The sequence below is a fragment of the Anopheles arabiensis genome, chromosome 2, assembly GCF_016920715.1.
Source record: "Anopheles arabiensis isolate DONGOLA chromosome 2, AaraD3, whole genome shotgun sequence".
Lineage (NCBI taxonomy): Eukaryota > Metazoa > Arthropoda > Insecta > Diptera > Culicidae > Anopheles > Anopheles arabiensis.
Genome location: NC_053517.1, coordinates 14,558,716 through 14,575,409, shown reverse-complemented (window position 1 = coordinate 14,575,409; position 16,694 = coordinate 14,558,716). Strand labels below are relative to the sequence as shown.

Here is a 16,694-nt window from a genome sequence, read left to right as displayed (position 1 = left end):
CGACCATCCAAACATAAAGTATTGAAAAGCTATGCTTACAATTCGTTTGGTTAACTTTATTTAAGATTGCACTAAGTACGAACAAATTAAAAAAGTAACATTCAAATTGACATATTCACAAAAAAACAGTGTCCAACTCGATTCTGCGCATAGCCTACGTAGCAGTAGTACACGTAGTCGTAATATTTATCCCATCCTACTCCCTTAATGCTGCACTGTCCAGCAAACTCACAAATTTTCTTTGTTTTTACCATTACAACCACTTAAAATAAACCTCTCCTGACATCATTATTATATATTTATCCACGGCTTCCTTCCAAAACAACGTTTTGACTCATTTTTGGCGTGATGCTTGTCTGTTTTTGCGTTATTTTTACAAAACCGAACGATATAGAACGATGCTAAACGCAAACACTTTCAAATAATCTCATCGTTCGTATGTCTGCTGCTTGCTCTGCTCTGTTTGTGTTTTGCTTTTCTGTACAATTCTGTCCTATAGTTTGCACCCGAACAGACGATCTAGCTGCTGGACGTGGGGTTGGCTTTCACCGTAGGAACTTTTTGCTGGGCACCTTCCTCTAGCTTCTCAAACACCCATCCACCTTGACCATCGAACTGCAGGATGTGCGTGTGGAATTTCCTGTTCAACAAAAACGATAAATGGGGGTTTGTGGTTAGAATGCATTCTAAGTTTGGTTCTTAGCCTCTACATACCACAGCGTTGGACGATGAGTGATGGTTAGCAGCGTGATATCCATCGATTTGGCCGTTTCGTAGATACAGCTCTCCACATCGATCGATACGGCACTGGTACACTCGTCTAGCAGTGCGTACTTGGGTCTGTAAGGAGTATTTCAAAACGTTTGTCAGGATCTCGTCTAATTGACATAGTGCACGCTTCTCATACCTATGATAGAATAGTCGCGCAATCGCCATACGCTGCTTCTCACCGCCCGAGAGCGTATCCTTCCAGTCCCGTATCTCATCGAAGCTGTCCCTGTAGGAGTAAAACATTAACCATTAATGTCAGTAAGCTTCCAACCAATGCATCCTTCCCATCCCCGAAACAAACCTGTCAAGAATGTGCTCCAGCGACACCATGCGCATAATTTCCCGCAGTTGCGCCTCGCTGATCCGCTTCGCCTCCATGTCCTTGCGCGTGTCCGGATAGATCACCTGATCGAGCAGCGTCCCGCACGACATGTACGGCCGCTGGGGAATGTAGAACATGCTCGGCCTTCCGTCGAACGATTTCGGAATGCGCAACGTGCCCCCGTAGATCGGCCACAAGCCACTCAGGATGCGGAACAGGCTCGATTTGCCGCAGCCGTTCGGACCCGTAATGAGCAGATGCATGCCGGCCTCGATCGTGAGGCTGATGCTTGGCACAACGATGTCACAGTTTGGCGTCACCACCGGCACATTCTCCAGCGAGATGCTGCTGTCTTTGGCGTCAACGGAGAACACGATCTTGCCCTTGGCGACGGGCTGCCCGTCGCGGAACTCCAGTATGCCGTTCAGGTTGCGCTCCTCGGTGTACAGGGTCGTTTTGCGATAGATGCCCCGGTTTACCTCGTCGAACACCTCGAACATGCCGGCCACGCGGCTCGTGTATCCGGCCAGTGCTACAATCTCTTTGTACGACGACATCAGCCGCTCGATCGCGTCCGCACCGCTCAGGAGCAGGTTTCGGGCGGTGGTGAAGTATTGCGTTCGTTCGCTCACGCCCTGCTCGTCCGATTTGATCAGATTGCTGTGCTCGGGGCTGACGGGTGTGGCCGTTGCTCCGACGGTCAGGATCGGCAGCGACACCATCACCATACCGGTACCGGACCACACGTACTTCATGAAGAACTGTTCCAGCATGATGAACCACAGCTTCTGCGTGAAGATCGTGTTCATCTGACCGACCAGCCGACCGTAAGCTTCCTGCAGCTGTGTATGTTCCACCTGTGAGGGAAAACGAGAGGACATTATGAGACTGCACGCGAGTTTCCGGCAGGATCTACTCACCTTATGACCGCCGTAGAACGCGATCTCCTCCGCGTTGGTGATGATCTTCGAGTGTACGTGGCGCAGATAGCCCGTCCGGTTGGCTTCCTCCGCCACGAGCTGGCCGAACTTGGGCGACACTATCCGCAGTATGTGAGCGGTCGTGCCGATCACGACGGTGGCCAACGCCGGACCCATCACAATGTTTGCCTTCATGCGGCGGGACGAACGGGCCATTGCTATGCCGATTAGCAGCAAATCGAAGCAAGGCTTGGTCAGGGAGCTGTACAGATGGGCCACCGAACTGGAGAACGTCGAGATGTCGTCGGTCAGGCGGTGGTCCGCGTTTTCGATACGCCCGTCCAGGTTGGACACTTTGTAGTAGGTTTCGTTTTTGAAGTACATGCCGTACGCATGCTTCACTAGGCGTGTGCTGGAAGGGAGGTAAGGATATGGAAAACGTTATTGATTAGATCATCAATCAATCATGAAGATTATGTACAAGAGGAATATTGTACATTGAACTCGTTTTTATAAGTTTCAACTCGAAAATGAAGAAGTCTTGTACTACTTCTTAGACAGTCATTGCTATCGTACTACGTCGAGGCCATGTAGAAGCTGTCCAATAGATGACGAGGCTGTCCTTGAGCACTCACTGAGAAGATCATAAATGAATTGGAAGCGGTCAACGTTCTGGACATAATCCTGGCTTTGACTCCCGTGACTGTCTCTATTTTATTATTCCAATTACCTTTTAATTACATGCTCTTGGCCTTGAACTTACTTTCAGTTTTAGTCTGAATTCATTGTATTCCCTGATTAATATTGCTTGGTCCCTTCCTGATTAAAAGTCTTACAGAACCCTACTATTCCCTTGTTTTTGAAAGCCCTGTTCGGCGATTTATTTTTGTGGCCATGAACACACAGGGTTCTACCTCCAATGTATTGGTGTTTATCTCGTCAGATACCTTCGAATTTTCTCTCAATTAGAAAAGAAAATTAGAATGGTAATTCACAGCATGAAATTAGGAGAAATTTGTAAATAGGTACCTTATTCACCTTTCAAACCCTGGAACACCCACCGCACATCAAACAAAGCATTAATTATCGTACCGATGTTGTTTGAGGCAGTCAAAATTTCCCTTTTTTATAGCGCCTCCTTTCGTGAGACATCAAAAACGACCTTCAACGGTTTCCCTAAACATTCTATAACCTCGAACGGTCACCCGTTCCATTACCACTGACCTAATTATTGCTTTAACCGAGTCTCGGCTGTGCCTACCGAATACCGTTGTGCATAATTATCATCCCAGCAGAAGCGAAAGTGCTGCCGAACATAAGCTCAAGCTTGATGATTTTAATGCAATGTCTAGATTCATTCACACCTCTCGATTACACCGGCATTTCCATTAGTTGCGCGTGTGTCGCCACATTCATTTCTTTTGAAAGCTTCCGTCTCTGGCCGCTTCCAAAACATAAAGCCCGACTGACCGACATCAAAGAACAGCTGTAAATCGCTGTATCGCCTCAATCCGACGCACCAAAGTCAAATGTCACATCACACAAAACGTGCCTCTGTTCGGGCACCGTGTGGCATTAGTGAGAAATTATACACCGGGCTGGTTGGCCGCGACTGCACATTTAACACCCACCTCTCCGAAAGGAATGTCCAGTGGACGTCCTCATTCATCGTACCGATCGACGAAGAGTGGCAGCCGGTGGTGCGATGGCCATCAGTTCATTGGCGTCCGTGTATTGCCCAATCGGTAAACCCCCAGAACGGGCTGGCCGGTCTCGCCGTGCCGAGCCCACGTACCGCGCATAGAATGTCGGGCGCTACTTCATCTTTGGCCCGCTGCTCGTCCGCTACTCAGGCAAGGTGAGCCAGATTCTGGTTTGGCGAATTCTTCTGCAAACGGTTGATTGCGACACTTCTTCTGCACCAGTCACAGTAGAGGCGGCTTTGGTTTGGTTAGATGAGTTAGATGGGTTAGCCCCGAACAAGCAATCATAATCTGAACCGGAGAAAACCGGCGTGCAGAACTGCAATCGATGCGGCGAGAAGAATGTGGACAGCCTTCAAGAATTTATGGTTTCGATGTCGTTTATGACCAAGCGTTAGGATCATGTTAGCAATCGTTAAGCAATCGGGTGTCGGGAGGGCGATACGGCAACCCCCTCAACTCGACGCCGTTTTCATCCGGTTAAAATGCCAAAGGCAGTGGCCACACACAAGTACGGAACCGCTTACGCTCTCCTTCACGGCCCAACGAACAACCGAACCGTTTGGGTGGAAAAGCAGTTCTGCGTGTTTTTTTCTCGTCTCTCTCTTCTTTTTGCAAGTTACTGCACGTTTTCGCTTGGAAACCAGCTTCGCCGCGCTGCTTTGCAAGCGAACGGATTTTTCCCATGCAGCACATGCATTTGTCCCTCCATTTACCTACCCCTTTACACCCACCGTTCACCGCTGACAGTCTGCAGTTGTGCAAACATTCGTGAGTGGTAGCCAGATTTGTTTGCACAGACAAACTCTAACGTTACTTTGGCCGATCACGATCCATGTCTCCCTTCTCGCTCCGGGTTGCAGTTTTTGCGCTTAATGAAATAAACTCCCAGATAAAGTTAACCGCAAAGCTGCACATAAAAACATTACTAATCTAAAATGAAATACGCAAACACAAAAGGAACGATTAGCCTTATCGGGCTGATACGCAACAAAACGCATCATCCGTGCGCGATAAGATAACCGTAGCCAAATTTACGACCAAAGCACACGACCTGCTTAATCACAATCCTTCTCTCCCCCCAAGCAAAGCAGTGCCCGATTTAAGCAAACTGCGCATTGTTTGCGATCGGTCTCTGGGAGGTTTGAGGTGAGTTTTATCTCACCAAACTTTAGACTTTGGATGCGTGCAGTGACGTGCAGTTTTGTACACGGTGGCCTTCTGCGACCACAGGCGCATGGAAAATACCGGGGCAATAGCTCGCTTGTGATTAGTAGATAGCACCCATCAACTAACAACCGCACACCACACTTAGCACTGATTGCATCCCACAGCTACCTCATTATCCTTCCCGTGTACGGAGGTGCCCCGGAGGCATGAAAAGAAAGGAAAAAAAAACAATCTCCATGCGTGCTTCCCTGTCACCCCGAGGGGCAGAAGACTTTCTCTCCGTTTGGACTTTCTAGCTAAGGAAAACCGCATCTTTTTTTTGCACACGTCCCGTGCAGTTCCCTAGGCGTCAAGCAATGTGCACACGTGTTTTCGCATCGTGGCTCATTATGAGCTGAACCGCAATTTGTGCTGCAGATTCAATCCGACTGTTGCGGTCGCTGTCAATCGCCTAATTCCTCTCGGGTTCCAATTGCAGCTGCAAGTTAATGAGTGGTTCGTACATACGGTGGCACTTACCGGAACGCGAGGGCAAGCTTGTTCTCCAGGTAGCGGATCATCGAGTTGATGAAGGTGGCCGGAATCGCGATGCCGAACCATTTCAGCAGCATCAGCACGAAGTTGCGCACGTCCTTCCGCACGATGAACTTCACGATCGCACCCTCCATCGAGGCGACGTAGATGCTGAGAAAGGTGCGCGACACCAGGCAGAGCGTGTGGACGGCCAGCAGGCCAGACTCTTCGCACAGCAGCCGTGGCACCATGATCCGGATGAGCTGGCGCAGCTGCAGCAGAAAGTCAATGTTCAGTCCCGGCTGCCGGCCTGCCTGCCGCTGCCGGTTCCGCTTGGCGATGATGATCTGCTCCTTTTTCGCCTCCGGATCGTCCGGCGGTGGCTGCTTGGTGAGGTTGTTGTTCTCATTGCGGTGGTTGTGGGCCGGATCGGTCGCACTGCCCCGACCGACGTTGGCGGTCAATTTGTCACGCACCACGGGATAGGTAAGGCGCAGACAGTACAGTGCGACCGCGCCCGTTATCAGGCCCTTCGACACGAGCTCCCGGGAGTAGCCGAGACCCTCGAGCGTGTCGAACGATCGTTTCGCGAACTTGGATATGATGGTTGGCATGGTCGCGGGGTGTGTGGGGTGTATGCTTGCCGATAGTGAATAGAGAGGTGTGATCGTGTCTGGTTGCTACCTGCTGGATAGGTTGATTTTTATCACAAACCCGTCATTCGATCTCGAAGGGTTGGGCCAGCAGGGTGTGCTATCGGGTTTTGGTATTGAAGTAATCGGAAGAGGCGGTACGTTTCTTGTTTTGTTTTTTTAATGCGCACCGTTCAACCCATCATCTGGAAGATAGTGAAAAAGCAGACAGATACAAGCATTAATCAATTGATTGATCTCTTCTTAATATTGGTTATTAATGGATAATATTGCTTTAATGAGGGAATTAATTATTTAATACTGATCAAGCGGTGAAGAAACGGATCTGGATATCAGTAATACGACGACCGTGAAGCGAGGATCACTTCTCATCCAACTCTCGATCAGACGGAGTGCTCTGTCTCTGTACTCTCTTTTTCCAAAAACAAAAACGAACAAACAAGTAATAATCTGCACGAGATGGAATTCCCTTCTCGCATTAATTGTACGATTCGGCAAGCAGCAATTGGATCGAAAATCCACACACCCTTGACACAGATCTCGGGACCTCAATTGAAGTGACGTTCGGTACACACCACAAACAAGAAACCTTGACACCGCCAGTACACTTCAGAAAAATGTCTTGCCTAAATGTCTCATTTCGCCCCACGAGGGGAAAAAAGACCCTTTCTCTCGATGTGTTGAAGCCCGCCTCGTTTCATCTTTCTTTCGGGCCCGGCACTGCTTACTGACCTTGTGATGCACGCGCTTCGTGCTCTTTGAACCTGTACATAGCTGCGTCTGTGTGCTCGAAGAGAGTGCTCAATGAATGTGATGGCGCATTAAGTGTTCCAGCTGGAGTTGTAAAAACGCGACCGCGCAATAAATAAGGGCTTGAAGTTTTGTTCCACAATTGTGGAGAACGCTAGGCCGAGAAGAGGACAGTGAGTGAGGTGAGCTACGGAACAGAAACAGTCAACATTGTCGGCTTGATCACTATGACTCACACACAAGCACCAACACACACACACCTACTTGTAAGGGGGGGCCCCTACTTCCTGCGTCACCCAGAATGGAACGGCACGTTCGTCGCCTGGTCCACATGGCCCACATGTATGCAAACTGCCCTTGCCGCTGCTGCTTACTCTCGCTCTTTATCTTTCAACAAAACGCGCCCCACACAAAGGTGGCATTGTTGACTCCAAAAGAGCTGCCTAGCTGTCAACATGCCACGCGGACGGAACTTCTGGTTTTGACTCACCGAAGGGTTTCTTTTCTTTTTTGGCCCGCCAGGGTTTGTCACGGCCGCCAAAAAGTGCATGTACTTTGCGGAAGCAACGATGAATTTTTGCCTACCCGATTAAATATACAACTAAACACACACCGACAAACAACACATAGACACTCGTATGCGTATTCATAAACAATAGGGAAGATGGCCTTCCGATGGTTGCGACAAGATTGAACCGAAAGCAGCATGGTCCGTGGAGTCACGTTTTTCGTGTGGAAGGTGTTTTTCGGTTGGTGGTGGCATGTTCTTTTATTTCAGTTCCTCCTGCGCCTTCCACCCCTTTCCAAAATGCCTCTAATTGAGCCGTTTTTGGAGGTTTTACGTTGTTTTATGCCCGTACGCTTATGCTGTGTTTTGTTTGCTGCTCGGTGAACATTATGCAACAACTCGCCCAGCGTAATGCAAATGCGCGAATGGGATGCCCCGCTCGGAAGTGACTATCTTACGTTACGGAAAAACGGGCCGCGGTTGTAACGGTTGGTTGGATGGATGTTCGGATTTGTTCAACGAGTTTTTATCTGAACTTGCACGGGAACAATGAAGCCCACGAAAGACAAGGTGGTAAAGGTCAGTGCAACGGGCAATAATTCAACAGGTAAATGGTTGGATGTAATTTCTGTTACAATTGTAGCCAGTTGGGCTAGCGTCAATCGTAGTCGGTATCTTTTTTTCTCTTAATTTATTATGTGTATGTATCCGTGTGGAGAAACGTAAGTGCATCGTTTTGTAATCATGGGAATTGTAATTTTATTATTTATTGCGATTATTATTGCAACTTTATAGCTTTAATTAAAGTTTCATTGTCTTCTGCAATAAAATTAAAAAAAAACCATAAGAAATGTATCATTACATTTTCTTGAGCTTCATAAGTGTTTCATGTATGGTTGTTCTACATTCTCTACATTCAATTGTCTCAGGGTAGAAATTGTACTTTTAAAAGTAAAAGCAACATTTTAACTACCTTCAATGCAGACTTTAAACCACAACAACTTCCATTCCTACCGGCCACCGACAAACAGTTATCGTTACATTTGAACCCCGTACAGCATTTCAACATTGACACGACGAAAAACAAAAAAAAAACAACACTCATTTCCTGAAACAGACACGTACTGGCTCATGTCAAACGGCTGTGAAATGTGATTGATTGTACGATAATAGCTACATACAGCTGATTACACAATCGATCATACAACGCGGCATTAATGAACCAACGAGAATGAGAAAAGATCCACGGGCAGCATACCACATGCATGCATGAAAACACCATCCAACTAGTGTCGCTTATTAATTATCATTTTCCATTCGACCGCCCGCTGGGTCCGGTCAGGGCCGAACTTGTACAAAAAGGGAACCCTGTGCTAGAACAGAGAAGCGGCTGGAAGCGCAACAATTCCGGTTTGGCTGGCTGGCTGCACTCGGCAGAGAAATGGTCACTGTCTAGGTCAGTAGCCGGTTTTTCGGGCTGCCTGGAAGCATCACAATGACCTCTTGCACTCAGAGATAGATGCACTGCGTTGTTTACTTACGCCAGGCACGGCGCAATGACCTCCCTCGGCTCGGTGCAAAACGGTCAGGGACGGTCATGGTAAGGAAGATGCGAAAATTAACGTCTTCCAACATACGGTAGCACCTTCCAGGGGAGAGTTTGTTTTGTACGGGTCGTGTGGAAGTTGCCCGTCCGAAAGACGCGTATAGTAGCAACATTAATTGAACGCACCGGTTAAGCTGTTTTCCTCTGAAGCACCCTGAAGCACAATAAAAACGGCAAGAAACGAAGGTTGAAAAGGTTAGCGACACGTGCGAACGCTTCCAGGATTTCCTCCTAATTTAGACAAATTGTATCGCTCGCCTCCACGTTGCGGCAAAACATCCAGTTAAACCGTTCAATGAAGCCATCGATTACTCGCGAACAATTTATTAATACCTGGTAACCCCACCGGATTGTGCAAAGGCTGGGCGGCAGTCAAAGGTCTCACGCGCCTAGGTGAAGCGGTTTATGGCGAGAAAATCGGTACCCCAACGTGATTGTATGCAGGCAGGCAGTGGTGGTAGCAGTCGAGCAGGAAATCTCATACTGGGCCACTGATAAGGTGTAATTAAGCGAGCGAGTTAAGCTATTACCACTGAGGCCTTGCTTCCCTGTACGTGGCCCGTTGGATGACGTGAACTACGGTTATGACGGTGTTGGCTGAGCTGAACGCGTAGCGAACATACACAAATATGCCTCGGCTATGTCTGGGTTTTTAGTTAATTTCTATTCACTGTATTCAACTGACCTATTTTTAAAGGAGGGGGGGGGGAATTTTCTATCATGTTTGTCCCGGGAAGACGCTCTCATTGGACTCACTTGAGCCAACATATGTCCGATCGACACTACCCACAGCAAAAGATAAGAACCTCAAGTACCAATATAAGCGATAACGCTCTTTCCGGTATGAGTTGTACAAGAGGGGCGAAATACCGTGGGGATGAATTTAACGGGCAGACTTTGTACTGCAGAGGTTCTGTGTAAACGTATTCACATAACACGTGCCTGTTGAATGGATCGCTTCGCCGAGTCAGTAGGGTAATTATTGTCAATGTGACTAATGGAATGTTTTACTCGCCAGACGACGAGAATCGGCTAAACTGGTCGATTTATTCTTTGCTGAGTCTTTTGTTTTGCTACTCAACTGTAAGATGCAATCGCCTGAAAGTATGCAAATATTCAATCAATATTCTATTATTAAGTCGATTCCTTGACTTAAAACAACTTTATAACACATTGTTTGTATGATTCAAGCAAAGATGATTATCTTTGATGAATCGGGTCACTACCACTGAATCATAGAGACAAAGAACAACGATCATTCTTTCTTTCCTTTGTCGTACGCTTCAACAATCAATAGCAAAAGCTCATGAGCATGCATTTGTACCATGTGCTACATCCATCCTCACACACTCTCTCTCTCTCTCGCCCTCTCTCTGATCCTTTGCCATCGGATCGAGAAATGTCCACAATCCACTTCACCCAGACCAATAACTTCAATAACCAGCAAGACCATCAACAACCATTGTTAGGCCCACTCGCGGGTCGTCAGCTACGTGATTCAGCACCCAGCGACTGCTTAATAAGTATAATTGATTTATGTCCCCTTGTTGGGCTAAGTACACACGGGTCACACCTAAAACCTCGCCTTGTGGCCGATGCAGGTTGCGATAGACTTTCAGCAATGTTGCTCGCCCTATTAAATGCAAATCGGGGCGTGTGGAGCCTTCGCTTCCAAACTGTGCGCTTCACTGTGCCAGTGTGCGTCAGTGAGACGAGAACAGTTTTGCTAACGCCCGTTTTACATAGCAATTAGTCAATCCGAGTGTGCGGTGTGCGTACGGGCTGCAGATCAATCGAGCAACCAACTCACTCCAATTCACCTTCACCCCGACCCCGTACAAAGAACGGTCGACCATACGATTCGTCCAACGGTCGTTCAATGTCGGATAGCTCTTGCTCTCTGCCCTGGCACTGGAGTAGGTAATGGAGGCTGCATTTACCCCGTTTTGTTCAGCACCGATTACCATTACACAGCATCGAACCGCCGCCAACATGCTGCCCGGGCAGGCAGGCTCAAGAGGAGAGCCGTTCAAGGTCTAACGTAATTAGAAACTCACACTACTCCATCTCCCATCAAACGGCCACGGAAAGCTTACGTTTTTTTTCCAATCATCAACAGCATCATCATCATCTTCATCCGTCCTCGGTGCTGTAAAGGCACATTACAGGACGCAGTATGTTCAAACCACTCTTGGCCACGTGACGGTACGCGGAGGCTCCACCGGTGCGCGATTAGCCTTACGCACCGCCTTCTCGAGGCGATCCTTCTGCAATGGAGCGCGAGCCAGTACTTGTGCGTTTTAACGATGGCTCTAGAAAGGCCCCTCCCCGCGAGAGAGCCGCAATGACTTCTAACCTTTTCCGTGCGCCGTGGGGGAAATTAACGTGCGCAAGCATTTTGTACCTTCGTCCACCATCTGCAACTAGCAGTGTTTTTACGTGCGTTTTTTTTGTATGTACACACGTTCGCCATTATTACCGTGCAGTTGTACGTACTGACGTGTACTTCTTGTACAACGTGCTGTCCGCTGTCTGCGTCGCTTATCGTAACGTTGCTTAGCCGTTCGGCAACGTTATGAGGCATGTGTTTGTTTTAAAGCTAGCGTCAAATTTTATTGCTTTATTTCTGTGATATAATGAGTCCGATGCGAGTTCAAAGTAATCCCAGCTCTGGGTTCGCTTTACCATTTCAAAGTACATCCTTCACGGATCGTTCAATAGTAATCGTCACTTCACCGCTAAGATTACTGAAGCTCTCGTGATAAGCCAATCCCTTGGATGGAAACACTCTTTGGAGGCACACAAAACAAAAACACACACTCGGTGTGGTTCGGCGATAAGCGCAACGAACTTTACTCTCGTTCCGGATTTACGGCCCCGTAAGAAGGACGTTTCACTTCAGTCTCGAGTGGACCCTACATGTTTCGAGAATGTTTTTGGTTTTGTTTTTCTTCAGGTTGGCATCGCAGTGTTTGCAGCTGCGTTGGATGAGTTTCGTACCGCGAGGACTTTTCCTTCGCCGTAATGCCACACGAGGGCCATAGCTCTCTAACGGCTGGAAGTGGAACCCCCGGTGAGTGGGTTCGTGTTGCGCAAGCAGCTAAGCAACCCAACACACTAAAACCGGAGGAAGCTGGTGGGCTGCAAGAGATACATTACCCCCATCGGGTAGTGCCGGTGGTACCCAGCGTCACTTCTACATTACGGTGGCCTGCCAACTGCAAACGATCGTTAGTTAGGCCTGGCATGCAGGAGGGGAGCTAGATGACTGTCTGTTGGCACCTATGCCGAGACCCTGCGGCTCTGATCGTCTGATGGTAAATAGCATTACACATGTCTTGCAATCCGTTACTCTCCTCCATCCGCCCCATTTTGTTTGTCTCACTGTGTGTGTGTGTGTGTGTGTGTGTGTGTGTGTGTGTGTGTGTGTGGGACCATTGAATGTTACCCAGCACAACGATTATTCTATTAAAACGATCCGTGCCCCGTGGAGTGAAGCATACCTTGCCATAATGGAAGCCCCGCAACCACGCGTTGGACTTCCATTACCGGGCCGGGAAATGGGAGCAAGAGTGGCTCACTTTCGCCACTAAATCCTTCTGTCTGCACAACTAATCCGTTTGCTGCCAACTAGCAACGGTAAGTGTAGCAACAAAATAAACGATCTGCTCAGTCGTACGATCGCGATCAACACGGCGTGCATTAACTGCGTGCATTCATTCCAGTACGGAGATGTGTGCAAAGTTAGCATCAAGATACACACTCCGCTCTGGCTAAAATGGGGCTTCACACAACGGATGAGGTAATCGTGCACTTCCTTATGGCTGGTGCACCAAGAACAGCTGATCCCTCGTCTCGTGTACCGGGTCAAACTGCCCAACTGGCGAACCTGTTCGCATTTACAATCGATTGTGCGTGTGTATGTGTGTGTGTGCGTGTTGCTGCCATTGCTGCCCCTGCGGACTACTGCCACAGCTGAATGAAGCCTTGGGGCGGTATATGTACCATAAACCAAACAAAAACCCGTCCTCCCGTATCGATTATTGGTTCACTGTACGCGCGACTGGTGAAATGCACATCGCGGCCTACTTTGGTGTACGCACCGCACACAGGAACCAGCCAGTGGACAACTTCCTGCCGCTTGCAAGGCTAACTGCGATGCATCCTGTAGTAGGTAGAGGTTTTTCTTGTATGTCAGGGTGAAATTGATTGCAGGGAGTTGCAAAGAAACAACAAACAAAACGCTGCTTACCCGTTTCATTCGAATCATTTCTGACACAGTCCAATGCATCGACACGAAGCTACAAACAATTCAGCACGACGCAGCACAACAACTCTCACTCTTAGCACACTTTTGGAACTTGCTGGATCGATTCTTCGGTTGCTGTTTGTGGTGTGTGTGTTTTTTTTCGAAAGGACCGTCAGTACTGGCTGTACGCACCTCAGCATGAAGCTTTTGCTTTCACCTGACCGATTCTTTGTACACTCGCGGCACCAGCAACAGCAACAGCAGCAGCACCAGTACCGTCTTGGCACATTCTTTGCACAGATTTATGCAACGTCGCGTTGCAAACCACTACCTTCGGCTGCCTTCGATGCAGACACCGCCGTAAAGCGAAGGAATATTCGGCACGTCCGCTGGCACGTACAATTTGCGGTAGCACTATCAACGGCAACCTCGGACACCTCGGTTCTAAGGTGGTACGCGTTCGCGTTATACAAACACTCCTCCCGTGCCGAATCGGCAATGTACGCCAACTCGCGAACACACTGTGAACACTATGATCGGCCCGTGCTGTAAAACCTTGAGCCGTGGAAGCGTTGCCTAGTAGTGGCAGGATCTTCCAGAAATGCGTTCCAGTGCGCACTAAACTCAACACCTTTCTTTGCTTTCCACAGCAAGCACAGAACGGATAAATTCACACCTTCACCTTCTCGGACGAACATTCACCGAATCACTTTACCACTCATCCACCCCACATGGAGCGGGCCGTGAGTCGAGTTAGAAGTTAGGCCCGTGCACACTTCCTTCCTGGATGCTTCTAACACGGCAACTACTCACTAGCAAACAGTCACACACATGGAGAAGCACACAAAACAAAAAGAAACACGCGTTACAATTTGAAGTCAGTCGGGCAAATATTTATATTTGCAAAGAAGATGCTTCCTTCACCAGCGAGCGCAACACGCTTGGGGTTGGGTGTCCGGGTGCTGCGTCTCCACCGCTGCGCGAAACTGTCAGATGTGCGTTACACTGCTGCTGGCCCGGAGCACACACGCGAACACGGTCGACCGCGCTGAAACCACTGACGGAGGACCACTGGTTTCTCGCTCGCGCACTGCACTGGGTAATGGTCGCGGTGCGCATTGAAATGGTATGTATGTTACTTTCGAGTCAACCCCCTTCGAACATCATGCTGCTACCCCATGCAATGAGTGTAATTGTACGTACCCCCGTACTGGTGGCGCAGCCAGCTGCTGCGTACATAGGCGCGTCGACCGTACGTAAATAGCGTGCGCCAGTGGGCGTCTACTGCTGTGCTGTGGAGGGACAGTGACTGCGTAATCGTCTCGTTAAGCGATGTTTTTGTAATATAAAAATCAAAAGTATGTTTAATAAAAATCTCAATTTAATTTATAGTGATTTCCATTTTACAGGTGAACTATCAATTCGTATCTTTGCCACTGTATCAATCTGTTCAAATCACATAAAAAACTGAATTATTACACACAACTAAACATGAATCGATTGGTTATCTGTATTTGTATTTTTATTCCTATCATATGTAAATATGATAGGAATAAAAAATCATGTTTAATGAAACAATAATTTCTAGCGTACAACAAAACCACCGTTCGATTGAGTGCCACTGGCATAAACAACATCTTTTCACAACCACCATCACAATACCCGTCGGTGGATGTTGTCGTGCGGGAGCAGCGGGAGGGCTGGGGTTTCGTTGGTTTAGCACTGTATTGAAGGTTGCAGCTCCACCAAAAACGTAAGGGCAAGAGCAGGACAGGCTGTGTCGCTCTTTCGTGAATCAGAAGCTACGCCGAAGGACTCCAAAACGGACAGGGAAGATTAGGCACCGAGCGGCCATCCTAGCGGTGGAGGGTGGGCTATGAGTTGTACTGAAGTTGGGGTTGCTCGGGTAATTTGTGTGTGCGCCTCCAAAACAAATCGTACCCTTCGCTGCGCACTGCTCATTACCGCACCACAAACGGACGTAGCAGACACCGCTGCTGCTGGCAGCATCACCACGCTTGACAAAGGGGCCGAATGGTTAGCACAAACACATTACAAGCTCACCCACAGCCGTTTACACACAGTAACATTACTGACCGAGATGCACTTCTGCATGTCGTTCTGCAAGTACGTGTGTGTGTGTGTGTGTGTGTGTGTGTGTGTGTGTGTGTGTGTGTGTGTGTGTGTGTGTGTGTGTGTGTGTGTGTGTGTGTGTGTGTGTGTGTGTGTGTGTGTGTGTGTGTGTGTGTGTGTGTGTGTGTGTGTGTGTGTGTGTGTGTGTGTGTGTGTGTGTGTGTGTGTGTGTGTGTGTGTGTGTGTGTGTGTGTGTGTGTGTGTGTGTGTGTGTGTGTGTGTGTGTGTGTGTGTGTGTGTGTGTGTGTGTGTGTGTGTGTGTGTGTGTGTGTGTGCGTGTGTGTGTGTGTGTGTGTGTGTGTGTGTGTGTGTGTGTGTGTGTGTGTGTGTGTGTGTGTGTGTGTGTGTGTGTGTGTGTGTGTGTGTGTGTGTGTGTGTGTGTGTGTGTGTGTTTGCGTTTATTTACAAGATGCAATTATTGTGTCCATCGTTGCAATGTGTGAAGTAACCGAAAGGAGATTTTATTTGTTGGCGGTTTCTTCCCGTTTACTTTTAGCGCATTAGTAATGCCACGCTACCGTTTTATCGCTGACTAATATTTATCAGCACGTTACACCGTCAACGGCTGAACACTTTGCTACACTTTATCACAACATCGCACGAAAATGAAAAAAAACCTACACTAACTCCCCTATCTATCGCTCACCGTCCGCATGGTCACTAGTGAAAGAATCACCCGGCACGCGTGCAATCACGAGCATGTGGGGCATTATTTTTAGCCCGGCCAGTCAGGCGTCGCTTCGCACCAGCACCACCACCAGCACTGAACGGTCCGAACGCAATGCGAAAGGCGCCTTCCATCATGTGTGCGGGAGGCAGATTGCACCAAATAGGCGTTCTGCGCAAGCTCCGGCCAAACCGGCACGCTCGAAACTGCGGCATCGGTTCCACCAACAGAAGCGAAACAAAAAAACATAGCATCCGTTCTCCCACAAACGGTGTGCGTCTGTGGTTGTGTAAAGTGTTTTTGGAAGGCAGCACAAACACGCAAAGCGAAGGCAAAACGCGCAAAAATGTAAAAACAGAGAATGAGGATGGCAACGGCAACGAATGGAACTGCCGTGGCAGCATGGGAAGCGAGCACGGTTTTAACGTTTGCTGGGAGCGATAATAATTACATGCGTGGGGCGTTTGTTTCCTTCCTTGCTTTATGAAGGTATGTTGAGGTAAGAAGAATGTATCAGTTAGTTCCCGTAGCAAGAAATATGTACTTCGTATTCAATAAGACACTAATTCAAACATGATTATTTATGTAACATAGAAAAATGCAATTCTAAAATAATTAGTTTATTTGCATTTGATAGGTAAAAATAATATAGAAAATGGCATATTGAAAATTTTCATTAAAAATCAAACGGAAATTTGCAAAACTATTCAATTTATTCGCTAATTCTTT

The 16,694-nt window shown here is 48.1% G+C and overlaps 1 protein-coding gene across 2 annotated transcripts; it reads right to left on the bottom strand.

Moving 5' to 3' along the window:
* Positions 1 to 35: 35 nt before the first annotated feature.
* Positions 36 to 16,075, bottom strand: LOC120908847 (ATP-binding cassette sub-family D member). 2 transcript variants are annotated; one of them, XM_040320293.1, is made up of 8 exons: positions 15,945 to 16,075; positions 13,169 to 13,977; positions 5,406 to 6,237; positions 2,014 to 2,425; positions 1,073 to 1,950; positions 908 to 997; positions 715 to 840; positions 36 to 640 (listed from the first exon to the last, which is right to left on the bottom strand). In XM_040320293.1, the coding sequence occupies exons 3-8, from the start codon at positions 6,011 to 6,013 to the stop codon at positions 520 to 522; spliced, it is 2,235 nt and encodes a 744-aa protein (XP_040176227.1). In that variant the 5' UTR covers positions 6,014 to 6,237; positions 13,169 to 13,977; positions 15,945 to 16,075; the 3' UTR covers positions 36 to 519. The 2 variants fall into 2 exon arrangements, with proteins under 2 accessions (XP_040176227.1, XP_040176226.1); XM_040320292.1 differs by lacking the exon at positions 15,945 to 16,075 and having other exon boundaries at positions 13,169 to 14,334.
* Positions 16,076 to 16,694: the final 619 nt, after the last annotated feature.